At 48.9% G+C, this 12,164-nt stretch overlaps 2 protein-coding genes and 1 long non-coding RNA gene across 3 annotated transcripts; all 3 read right to left on the reverse strand.

Annotated features, from left to right (window-relative positions):
• Nucleotides 1–1,171: 1,171 nt before the first annotated feature.
• LOC148111653 (uncharacterized) lies at nt 1,172–1,947 on the reverse strand. Its single transcript, XR_015730278.1, has 2 exons — nt 1,871–1,947; nt 1,172–1,393 (listed from the first exon to the last, which is right to left on the reverse strand). It is a non-coding gene; the product is annotated as an uncharacterized LOC148111653 (long non-coding RNA).
• Nucleotides 1,948–3,189: 1,242 nt separating this feature from the next.
• LOC148111654 (uncharacterized) lies at nt 3,190–6,250 on the reverse strand. The gene is made up of 4 exons (XM_087880553.1): nt 6,119–6,250; nt 4,713–4,944; nt 3,448–3,559; nt 3,190–3,365 (listed from the first exon to the last, which is right to left on the reverse strand). Coding segments are annotated over exons 1-4 (522 nt in total). The 5' UTR covers nt 6,121–6,250.
• A 1,028-nt stretch (nt 6,251–7,278) lies between these two features.
• Nucleotides 7,279–11,923, reverse strand: PLA2G1B (phospholipase A2 group IB). Its single transcript, XM_034426161.3, has 4 exons — nt 11,416–11,923; nt 9,639–9,813; nt 8,111–8,238; nt 7,279–7,504 (listed from the first exon to the last, which is right to left on the reverse strand). The coding sequence occupies exons 1-4, from the start codon at nt 11,447–11,449 to the stop codon at nt 7,383–7,385; spliced, it is 459 nt and encodes a 152-aa protein (XP_034282052.2). The 5' UTR covers nt 11,450–11,923; the 3' UTR covers nt 7,279–7,382.
• Between the last annotated feature and the right edge of the window lie 241 nt (nt 11,924–12,164).

A 12,164-nucleotide genomic window follows, 5' to 3' on the forward strand; every position in this document is an offset into this window, starting at 1 on the left:
TGGGGTGGGAATGGGGATTTCGCAGTATCCTCCCCCTGCCACACCCACCAAGCCGCGCCCACCAAGCCACGCCCAAAGAACCGGTAGTAAAAAAAAATTGGATTTCACCACTGGTACAGGGTGTCCTGCTTGAGGTTGGACTAGAAGACCTCTGAGGTCCCTTCCGGCTCTATTCTGACGGATTGGTTGGTTGGTTGGTTGGTTGATTGATTGGGTGGACTTCAACTCCCAGAATTCCCCAGCCAACATAGCGACCTTGTGCACCAAGGTTAGGCGAGCAAGTGCCGGACAGACTGAGCTGGTAGCAATTTAGGCGGTCAGGACTGCATTGTATCTAGATTTCCCTGATGTTGTATGCCTGATACTGTCAAGAAAAGACTTGTTTGGAATGGCAAAGGGTCTTGTGCTTGAGCACGGGGTTGGACTAGACGACCTCCAAGGTCCCTTCCAACTCCCTGTTATTCTGTTCTGTCATTCTGTTAAGGTCAAGGTAGTGTGTGATTTGCATTCAAAGCATCCAGAGCAGAGCTGCCTTTAAGGCTTCCCCTGCCCCCCCCCCCATGCTGAGGGGTATGCATAGTTGCCCCACAGCCACAATTGTAAGAAGTTAGCACCCACCCCTTTCCTAGAGGAATGAAATATTTTGGGAAATATTAAAAAGGCAGAATATGGATGAGAAATGGAGAAGCATGTTTTAAAGACGAAGCAGCTCCCATCTTCCTGCTCCCACCCTTTGTCAATGGGCCAGAGGCAGAAACTCAATCTTTGTCAATGGACCATCATCTGCAACACAATAGGACCCGTCTAGCAACAGAAACTAACACAATAGGACCCGTCTAGCAACAGAAACTCATCACATGGCACCTGGGAAGATTACATCAGCCAGCAAAGCTAGCTAAGACCCCCACCTCCTGGGAATCTGACAACCAATCAGGATACTCTTTCTGGGCCCCGGGAAGTTCAAAGCCAGAGAGGGCATAAAACCCGGGGACTCACTGCATCTCGCCCCTTTTTTCTGTTCGGGAACTCAAACCATGTGATCCTGTCCACCATTAAACCATCTTTCCAAGCAGTCTCCATGTTTCCAGTGTCTTTTTCCCCACTTGGAGCTGAACCCAGAAGGATATTCCTTCCTACGCAATCACACAATCACAGTCGCCACACGGCTACCAACGGTGCACAGAACTTTTCATTTGTTTAGCATCTTCCCCGTCCGCCAAGAGAGGTTCAGGATCCCGACGAGCGAGAATCGGCGTCCGGGTTGTCGTTTTCTTTACAATCTTCTTTGAAGCTTCTTGGCTTGGCAAACACTGCAGGGTTGAGAGCCGGAGAACTGGTAGCTGGGTTGGCGTTTGGCAACGATCCGGATGGGCAAGAGCTCTTAGTGGTGTCCCTAGAAGAGGAAACACAGCCTTTGGTGAGGGTTCCCGAGAAATACAGAATATTCAGGCGTGGGCTGCTGTAGGTTCGTGAAAACCTCTAGCTAAGATTCTGTGCCGTTCGGCGAACTCTCAAATCCCACTCCTGGCTGGCCCCACCCATCCCACCCCTCCCAGGAGTCCCCAGGCGGCCAGTTTTGGATGCAGGTAAGTGTAGGGTGCGCACGGAGGCTCAAGGAGGGCAAAAAACGGGCCTAGCGGAAGTTTGGGAAGGCCAGAACAGGCCCGTTTCTGGCCTCCAGAGGGCCTTCAGAGCCTGGGGAGGCCGTTTTTGCCATCCTGGAGGCTCAAGAAAAGCCTCCGGAGCCCGGGGAGGGCAAAAACACCCCCTCCCCATGGTGCAGGAGGCTGACTAGGCCACGCCCACCATGACCATGCCCATCCAGCAACCGGGCAGAGATATTAGCTGCACTCTGCCATGATGTCCTCACCTCTTTGGACTGACCGGTGACATTCCAGATGAGGGCTGTTTCAGGTCCACGTTCACCATACCTGTCAATCTTTCGGCCTGGCAGTAGGATGAAGGGCATGGATTACTATTGGGCAGTGATGGCGGATCATTTTGGTGCCGAGTGCATCAAAGCGCATGCACAAAACCTCAAAATGCAAAGCGAGCGGCCCCCCACCCCACTCATGCACCCCGCTCCCTCTCGCCCATTTTTGACTTCCAGGTTGGTGCAGGAGGCCTTCCAGGCCCAAAACGGAGCACGGGGGGGCCCACGCGCATGCAACCCCCCAAAAAATGCAATGCAAATGTCCCTTGCGCATGAATCCTGGCCCCGCACATTCGCTCAGCTCCTGCCAACCTAGCAGTCTGAAAGCACGCGAATGGAAGTAGATCAATAGGTACCACTTTGGTGGGAAGGGAACAGCGTTCCCTGGAGTGGGGTGGGAATGGAGATTTTGCAGTTATCCTTCCCCAAGCCACACCACACCCACCAAGCCACCCCCACAGAACCAGTAATAAAAAAAATTGGATTTCGCCACTTTTGCTCCCCACAAGGAAAAATTTCAAGGAGAAAGTTCCTGAAAGTGAGAACAATTAATCAGTGGAACTCCTTGCCTCCAGAAGTTGTGAATGCTCCAACACTGGAAGTTCTTAAGAAGATGTTGGATAACCATTTGTCCGAAGTGGGTAGAGTTTTCTGCCTAAGCAGGGGGTTGGACTAGAAGACCACCAAGGTCCCTTCCAACTCTGTTATTCTATTCTATTCTATTCTATTCTATTCTATTCTATTCTATTCTAGTCTAGTCTAGTCCAGTCCAGTCCAGTCCAGTCCAGTCCAGTCCAGTCCAGTCCAGTCCACTTATTATTCTATTCTATTCTATTCTATTCTATTCTATTCTATTCTATTCTATTCTATTCTATTCTATTCTATTCTATTCTATACTTCTATTCTAATTCCTATTCCTATTCTTATTCCTATTTCATTGTATTCCATTCCATTCCATTCCATCCCATTCCATCCCATTCTATTCTATTCCATTCCATCCCTGGGGGATTTTAAGAAAAAATTGGACAGCCCCCTGTCTGAAATGGTATAGGGACTCCTGCTTGAGCAGCGGGCTGGACTAGAAGACCTCCAAGGTCCCTTCCATCTTTCTTCTGAACCGATTACGTAATCATGGGGATGCTGCAACAGTCGTAAGTGTGAAAAGTCCCCTTTTCAGCGCCGTTGCAACTTCACTCACTCACCAACTGTTGTAAGTCAAGGACTATTTGTACGCACATGGCCTGATCATTCAAGAATCAAAGAGGGCCATCCTCGTTAGGGATACAGACCTGGCTCGGGAACGGTCCAAAAATTTTGGGCATAGTTGGCACCACCGGCTCTCCAAATCTGGGTTGGCTGGCGTTGAATGTTCCCAAAGCAATATTCTTCCTTGTTCTTCCCTCCAGCGTCAAATAGGATGCTTTTTTGGCAGCTGCGGAAGGAAAGGAGACCACTCAGTAGGAACGTTTTTGGGCAGCCTCAATCTGCAGAAGACAAAAGGCTCTCCGACTTACCCAAAGCGTAATTATTCACCTTCTGCATCTCCTGTTTCAACTGCTTCACCTCCTTCTGGATGTCGTCCATTTTTAGGGAATCTTCGTGGCGAAACAAGGAAGAAAACTTGGCCTGCCGAACAGAAGAGCTTGTCTATCATCCACTCCATATATATATATATATGTATTGCTCCTAGAAGCACGAAGCCGAAAACACCAGCCTGAAGATGATGAATGAGACTTCGTCGAAACGTTGCCAAAACACCTCAAATTTTATGCGGGAGAAAACCCGAATAACCAAAGACCTACACACACACACACACACACACACACACACACACACACGTATGTATGTATGTATGTATGTATGTGTGTGTGCGTGCGCGCCATTTCCGAAAATCTTACCGTTTATTGAATATACTGCATGGTAAAGTCGAAGCAAAACTTACTCCGAGGTTCCCAGACACCCGTGCATAGAATTAAACAATACTTTCCCCAACCAAATGCCCAACCTCTCACGTGGTCCATGTAAATAAATTCACTTTCTTATGGGAACCGTCTGGTTCAACTCTACACCTGTTACGGTGTCCTTGAGAAGGTTTCAGGCTCTCCCAGCCTTCAGTGGAATCGTAGAGGTTTTGTTCCTCCATCTAACCTCGTGATGGCGAACCTATGGCATGCCTGCCCAAAGTGGCACATGAAGTCATGTCAACTGGCACGGGCTGCCTTGCCTGTTTGTTTTCCGGGTTTCTGGCGCGCATTCTGCACGACAATCAGCTGTCCTTTGCATGCACGCCAGTGCCAAAAACCAGTGTGCACATGTGCACCAGCCAACTGATTGTTGGGTGTGCATGCACGCCAGAACCCGGAAGTTTGGCTTTTCTGGAGCGCAATCCCTTCGTGCGCATGGCAGTGCTGAAAACTGGCCTGTGCATGCGTGCCGGCCAGCTGATCATCCGGTGCACATGTGCGCTAGAAGCCGGAAGTTCAGCTTTTCTGGAGCACGGCCCCGACGAATGTGTGCATGGGCACGCAACGTTTCTACGCAACCTTTACGGCACTCGGTGCCAAAAAGGTTCGACATCACTGATCTAACCCATTCCAAGTAACACACACATACAAACACACACATTAATGGCAAATTGAAAGGAAGAGGCACGTAGCTGCTAAAGTTTCATTCTCGACAGCCTTTGTAACTTCGAATGGTGAATGAAGAATTGTTAAGTCCAAGACTGCCTGTATCTCTCTCTCTCCCTGCCGCTTTCCGGTTAAATCCGAATCCGTACCTTCACATAGGACATCAATCCGGCATCCTTGCTGTCCAGCTGCTGCTTTCTTTTTTGCACAATGGATGCGCAGAGGTCTGGGTTTTGTTCCATGTGGATGTAAAGCTCCCGCAAAGCTTTCTGTGTGTAAGTCAGGGACTGTCTCTCAAAGTCCTCCGGAGAAATCCTCCTGCAGAAGGAGACGTAGAGCGGGGATTCATTGTCAAATTCACTGAGCATCTCCATCTTCGCCCTGCTTAGGAAGAAGGAATAATAAATATCGGCGTTTTGCGCGCAAGTTGATTATATGCAAATGTTTCCATTAAAAGTGATCGTGTTTCCTTATAATTGTTCCGTTAAAAATGATTGTGTTTCATTATAACTGTTCATAAAAGGTAAAGGTTCCCCTCGTATATATGTGCTAGTCGTTCCCGACTCTAGGGGGCGGTGCTCATCTCCGTTTCAAAGCCGAAGAGCCAGCGCTGTCCGAAGACGTCTCCGTGGTCATGTGGCCGGCATGACTCAACGCCAAAGGCGCACGGAACGCTGTTCCCTTCCCACCAAAGGTGGTCCCTGTTTTTCTACTTGCATTTTTTACCTGCTTTCGAACTGCTAGGTTGGCAGAAGCTGGGACAAGGAACGGGAGCTCACCCCGTTACACGGCACCAGGGATTCGAACCACTGAAATGCCGAACCTTTCGATCGATAAGCTCAACGTCTTAGCCACTGAGCCACCGCGTCCCTTAACTGCTCATAATAATAATAATGACTAAATAAGCAATTGCAGAATTTTTCTGGTTACCTGGCTTCACTGAAAACACCCAAACATAAACTTAGAGCAACAGCTAGGTTCACATACACACACTATACTCCAAGCTAGCAAATCTACAGGTTAACCCAGTGGTGAAATCCTAATTTTTTTACTACCGGTTCTGTGGGTGTGGCTTGGTGGGCATGGCAGGGGAAGGATATTGCAAAATCCCCATTCCCACCCCACTCCTGGGGGAAGGATATTGAAAAATCCCCATTCCCACCCCACTCTGGGGCCAGCCAGAGGTGGTATTTGCCGGTTCTCCGAACTGCTCAAAATTTCTGCTACCAGTTCGCCAGAACCTGTCAGAACCTGCTGGATTTCACCCCTGGTCTTAACCCCAGGCTGTTGAGTGACTCAACGTATCAAGTCTGAGATCTCAACCAGCCAGGATCTCCAAAACGTTCTCATTTTACTCTTTTCCCAAATGGATCCTGCAAATGGATCCAGTCGGTCTGAAGGCCACCAGGGTCCAGACAGCTATAGCATTTTGGGTGGCTGGAAAATTTTGGGATGTCCTGAGCCAAAGAACCCGATCCGGTCTTGGGAACACGCTCAATGGATTCCCACCAAGATTTTCTTCTGGTGGCCATGAGTCTATTTTGAAAGCATGTACATAATTACGGTGGTGACTTTGCTGGCTTCTTCTCCCAAATCTGGTGGGCTTGGAGGAACCCCAAAGCGGATCTTTTTCAGGAAAGAAGAGGCAGTTCGGCCTTTGGGCAGGAGGAGCTGTGTGAGAGAACTCTTCCATCCTCTTGGCCCACAGCTACTCCGGAGAGGAATTGTGACATCAAGAAACAAAGAACCAATTGGGTTGTGCCCAAGAATGTGGCCTTCAACAATGCCAAACGGCTGCATCGTGGCTCCTTTCCCCCCCCCGGTGCCGTTGTAATAACTCTGAATGGTCACTAAGGGAACTGTTGTAAGTTGAGGACTACGTGTAGTTCCTAGTGCCTGGAGCTAGCGTGGGAGCTGATTTTTTCAGCTTTTACAGGGAGAAGTTGGTTGGGTGAAGGAGCATCGGTTTTCTCTGTTCTCTCCCTCCCTCCCTCTCTTTCTCTCCCTCCTTCTCCCTTTCCCTCCTTCTCTCTTTCTCTTTCTCTCCCTCTCCCTCCCTTTCTCTCCCCTATCTCTCCCTCCTTCTCTTCCTTTCCTTTCCTTTCCCTCCCTCTCTCTTTCTCTCCCTCTCCCTCCCTCCCTTTCTCTCCCTCTCCCCCTCCCTTTCTCCCTCCCTTTCTCCCTCTTTCTCTCTTCCTTTCCCTCCCTCTCCCTCCTTCTTTCTCGCTCCCTCCCCCACTCTTTCTTTCCCTCCCCCTCTTCCCGCCTCTCTCCCCTCCCTCCCTCTCTTCCTCCTTGTCTCTCTCCCTCCCTCCCTCTCCCTTTCTCTCCCCCTCTTTCTCTCTCTCCCCCTCTTTCTCTCCCTCTCCCGCCTTCTCCGTCTCTCTCTTTCTCTCCCCCCTCTCTCCCTCCTTCTCTCTCTCCTTCCTTCTCTCCCCCCACCCTCTCTCTCTCACACACACACACACTCCAAGTCTAAATCTCACAGGCACCGTGCAAAAAAACCCCACAATCCGCAGCAACCTTGCAAAGGATTCTGAGCGTAAGAAGTCGTGACCTCCCGTGTCCAACACAGGATTTTTCTTCAAATAAGTAAAAGAAAAACAGAGCGGAAAACCTAAACGGACCTTGCTGCCTCACTTTATTGTTCAGGAAACGATTCGTTTGGTTTTTAAAAATAAAAACATATATTAAAAACAAAATTGCACCAGCCATCTGTCCTTCCTTGTTCCACGGGCAGCCAGGCGAGGCCTGTCGAGAAAACTGCCACCCGCACGTTGAGTTGTGCCAAAGTCCTTGCGGTGGAAGCCTCTCACACATCATTTGCAATGTATGCTGGTGTCCAATTTCTTGTACTCCTCGTTGTAAGGGGCCCCGGCAAAGCAGGTGGCTGCCGAACGGTCGCAATCGCAAATAAAAGCGGCACACTCATCGTTGTCGTCTGGAGGGAAGAAGGAAATTGTGAACCCGGGGAGGAACGCATGACCGAAATAAACACCGCCCTGTTGCGAATGGGTACTTAAAAAGGCACCGTTGTGTCTTTTAAATACCCGTTGTGATGTTGCGCGCCTAGACGGAAAGGGATAAAGAGTTTGCATTGTGTTCTCACAACAACGTCACCCAGGTGCTTTTTCTGGAGACAACTGGACGTTCTCGTTTTTTTTCTTTTGAAGAGGTTTTGCTTCTCATCCAAGAAGCTTCTTCGGTTCTGCCCGGATGGTGGGGAAGGGAAGGATTTATCTTCCTTGCAGACAAAACTGGTCATTTGCATCCTTTTTAGAGGGTCGTTGAAGCACTTGGAGGTTTCTCTGTGTCCCGCATCTGTGTCCTTTAGCTATACAATTTGGGGTGAACACTCTTTGAATAGTGTGGGAGTAGGAATGGATTTCCAGAGGGGAAAAAAATGGCAGACTACAGGAACCATTTGCACCACTCAGGTGACTCTGAGGAGACAGATAAACCTCTCCAAGTGGCCTCAACGACCCTCTAAAAAGGATGCAAATGACCAGCTGTCTGCAAGGAGTATCAAGGAGTTTGTGATAGTTACCTTCGCAGGTGACGTTGCCTTCAGAACAGGTGTATGAATAGATCTTGGTGTAGGGGCTGTCCAGGAGGGACTGGCAGGCAGGCTGTTTCTTGACTTGAGAATAGCACTCGTCATGCGTCTGGCAGCACCTGGCCGAAAGCAGGAAGCGTTAGAGCTGGTTCTCCAGGTGTGAGATAGCCTCTCTTTGGGGGAAGGGGGGTTCTTGGTGCTCTCTGCGCTTGGTTGTTTTCCTGCAGGTGTCTCATGACCCAACTAGGTAACATCATCAGTGCTAGAAGGGAGTGGGGTTTGTGGAGAGGAGGACTGTGCAGTCCTTGCTGCTTCTCTGAGCTTCGTTGTAAATCTACCTTAACAGGACCCTTGCAAATCCGAAAGTCCAATTCTCCTGCCATTCCCTTTTCGGAGAAAGTAGGGAGGGTCCCTTCGGAGCCTCGTTCTCCACCCCTTATATAGCTGTGACCTCTGCCCTCTCTTATCTGACTGTTCCCTCGATAGCATCTCTCCGCCACGTCACCCAAGGTCTTTCCCGTCTACCATTTCATCCAAGCGATTCTCTTTGACTTGCGAAGTCAAAGGACGAGAGAGGACCCGTTATGCTACAGGTGACAGGGTAACAGTCGTCCGATATTCGAGGGGCTGCCCCAAAGAAGAGGGGGTCAAGCTCTTCTCCAAAGCACCTGGACAAGAAGCAACGGGTGGAAACTCATCAAGGAGAGAAGCAACCTGGAACTAAGGGGGAATTTCCTGACAGTGAGGACAATTCACCAGTGGAACAGCTTGCCACCAGAAGTTGTGAATGCTCCATCCCTGGAGGTTTTCAAGAAAAGATTGGACAGCCATTTGGCTGAAGTGGTATAGAGCAGTGATGGCTAACCTTTTTGCCATTGCGTGCCAGGAAGGGGGGGGGGCGGGGAAGGTTCGCAAGCATGCACGTGCCCACACCCATAATTCTATGCGCCCTGCCCTGCACATGCATGCATGAACCCCCCCTCCCCAGCCCACCCCGCTCATGGCCCGGTAGGCCTGTTTTTCTTTCTCACCTGGCTCCAGATCCTCTCTATGCATCTGGGGAGGACAAAAACAGCCTTCCCCACCCCCTCGGAGGCCCGAAATGACCCGTTTCTCAACTTCCGGTTGGACAGGAAGTGACATTTTTTGTTGCCCCCAGCCTCCGGAGACTCCTAGAGAGGCTCAGCTGGCGTGCCAGGTGACATGGCCCCGTGTGCCACCTGTGGCACGTGTGCCATAGGTTCGCCATCACGGGTATAGGGTCTCTCCCGCTTGGGGGGGAGGATTGGATTGCAGGATTTCCGGGGTCCCTTCCAACTTTTATTATTCTGTTTTGTTATCCCGTTATTCTGTCTACGATCCCTTCAAGCCCAAAGGAAGCCTAACACGGTAGAGGATCTCCTGCTACGGGGGAGGAGGGGGTTGGACTAGAAGACCTCCAAGGTCCCTTCCAACCCCTAGGAGTCTAAGCTCTGAGTCCTAAACGTGATCTGAAGATTCCCGCAGGTGAGGGGCTTACCTGTCCAACTGGTCTACCGGTGTCCCGCTGCCTCCGTAGCCGCAGTAGCAACCGTAATCCGCGTAATCCAACAGCGGTCGACTGCCGGGGATGGTGCATTTAATCATGTTGCCGAATTGTATGAGGTTGCGAGGCAGGGGAGGAATAGCCGAAGCTGCTAAAAGGGAGACACAAACTACACCACAAGAAGACCAGCGTTAACGTTTCCCAAATATCCAGCGGCCAGATCCAGTTCCCTGCTAAGTGACGGTTAGGTGAATCATCCTCTTCTTTTTTTTTTTTTTTTTAATTTGATGTATATGCCGCCCTTCTCCGAAGACTCAGGGCGGCTTACAATGCGTTAAGCAATAGCCTTCATACTTTTTATATATTTATACAAAGTCAGCTTATTGCCCCCCATAAACCGGGTCCTCATTTCACCTACCTTAGAAAGGATGGAAGGCTGAGTCAACCTTGAGCCTTGGCGAGATTCGAACCCTGCAGTAATTGCAGGCAGCTAGTCTTAATAACCAGCTTAATAACAGGGTGCCTTAAACCACTGTACTACCAAGGCTCTTTTCAAGACCCCATAATCCCTTGCATTGGTGTGGAGTCTTATTTATTTATTTAACGGGGCTTGTATGCCGCCCTATCTCCCCAGGACTCAGTGCGGCTAACAACGATTAAAACAGAACAAACAAACCGTTAAAACAGAAGTCCAAGTTAAAATTAAGAAATTCCATAAAACCCAGATTAAAACCCACATCAGTCCAAGGCGGCTAGGTGAAATAGCCAAGTTTTCAGCCCACGACGGAAAGAGAGAAGGTTGGGGACCTTATCACTCTTTATCTGTCTTTCTTTCTTTCTGTATCTCTTTCTCTCATCACTTTCTCTCCTCTCTCTCTCTTTCTCTCATCACTCTTTCTCTCCTCTCTGTTTCTGTCTGTCTGTCTCTCTTTCTCTCCCTCTTTCTCATCACTCTTTCCCTCCTCTTTCTCTTTCTCTCTGTCTCTTTCATCACTTTCTTTCCTCTTTCTCTCATCATTTTCTCTTCTCTCTCTCTCCTCTCTCTGTCTCTGTCTCTCTCTTATCACTCTTTATCTCTGTCTTTCTTTCTGTATCTTTCTCTCTCACTTTCTCTTCTCTTTCTCTCTCTCATCGCTTTCTCTCCTCTCTCTCTCTCTCATCACTCATCTCCTCTCTTTCTCTCATCACTCTTTCTCTCCTCTCTGTTTCTGTCTGTCTGTCTGTCTTTCTCTCCCTCTTTCTCTCATCCCTCTTTCTCTCCTCTTTCTCTTTCTCTCTCTCTCTCATCACTCTTTCTTTCCTTTCTTTCTCTCATCATTCTTTCTCTTCTCTCTCTCTCTCTCCTCTGTCTGTCTCTCTCTTATCACTCTTTATCTTTCTTTCTGTATCTCTTTCTTTCTCTCCTCACTCTTTCTCTTCTCTTTTTCTCTCTCTTTCTCTCCTCTCTCTTTCTCTCATCACTCTTCATCTCCTCTCTCTCTTTCTCTTCTGTCTGTCTCTCTCTTATCACTCTTTATCTCTCTCACCCCCCCACACAGAGACACAGATCCAAATTGAACTGGTGATATATCAGCTTGCTCCTTAGCCCTCCTGTTCAGCCCTATTCTACTAACTCCTCCATCCTTCCAACAGTAAAAAAACAAAAGAACACAATTCACGCAGGTATTTCACGCAACCCCAAACCTCTGGAAACCACTCAGTGAAGGGAAAGCCTGCCCTAATCCCCGAATGGATCCTTTGGATCTACTGGCTCTGGAAAATCTCCACTTACCTGCCGCCGGGACCAGAAAGTGAGCAAGATTCATTTTGTCCTCTGTCAGGCTGCAGGAAGATAACTTTCGAAGAACCCAATGAGTTCAACCTTTTATAGCCTTGTCGTAACCTTGGCCCCAGCTGCAAGATGCGATGAGATAAGATGCATGGATGGATTTTATTTGTCGGATAGCAGCATTCGTCTTCCAGGCAGAAGATAATCCAGAGCTGTTTGCTTGCAAATGTGCCAGTTTTAACTCCCAGAGGTGGATCAGATGTTCTGTTTTTGCAGGGACGGAACTTATTATTATTATTATTATTTATTTTGTCAAACATGTACGAGATAACAGGTATAAGTATAAACATGGACATGAACGTAGGAAATGAGTCAGGGGTGAAATCCAGCAGGTTCTGACAAGTTCTGGAGAACCGGTAGCAGGGGTGAAATGCTTCTGGTTCGGACCAGATCGCCCGATCCGGTAGCGATGGTGGCGGGTGGTTTGGAGAACCGGTAGCAAAAATCCCTGCACCCCCCCCCAACATGCCCAGCTGAGCCGCACAATCATCAGAGGCTTTTTTTTTTTTTTTTACTTTTAAAAGCATTTTTTCTACAACCTCTTCGGCTGGAAAAATGCTTTTAAAAGTAAAAAGAAAAAAGCCTCTGATGATCGCGCGGCTCAGCTGGGATCGTCAGAGGCTTTTAAAAGCATTTTTTCCTGCAACCTCTCTCTTAAGGTTGTAGAAAAAATGCTTTGAAAAGTAAAAAAA

The sequence above is a fragment of the Pantherophis guttatus genome, chromosome 17, assembly GCF_059756535.1.
Source record: "Pantherophis guttatus breed Tessera chromosome 17, ASM5975653v1, whole genome shotgun sequence".
Classification (NCBI taxonomy): Eukaryota; Metazoa; Chordata; class Lepidosauria; order Squamata; family Colubridae; genus Pantherophis; species Pantherophis guttatus.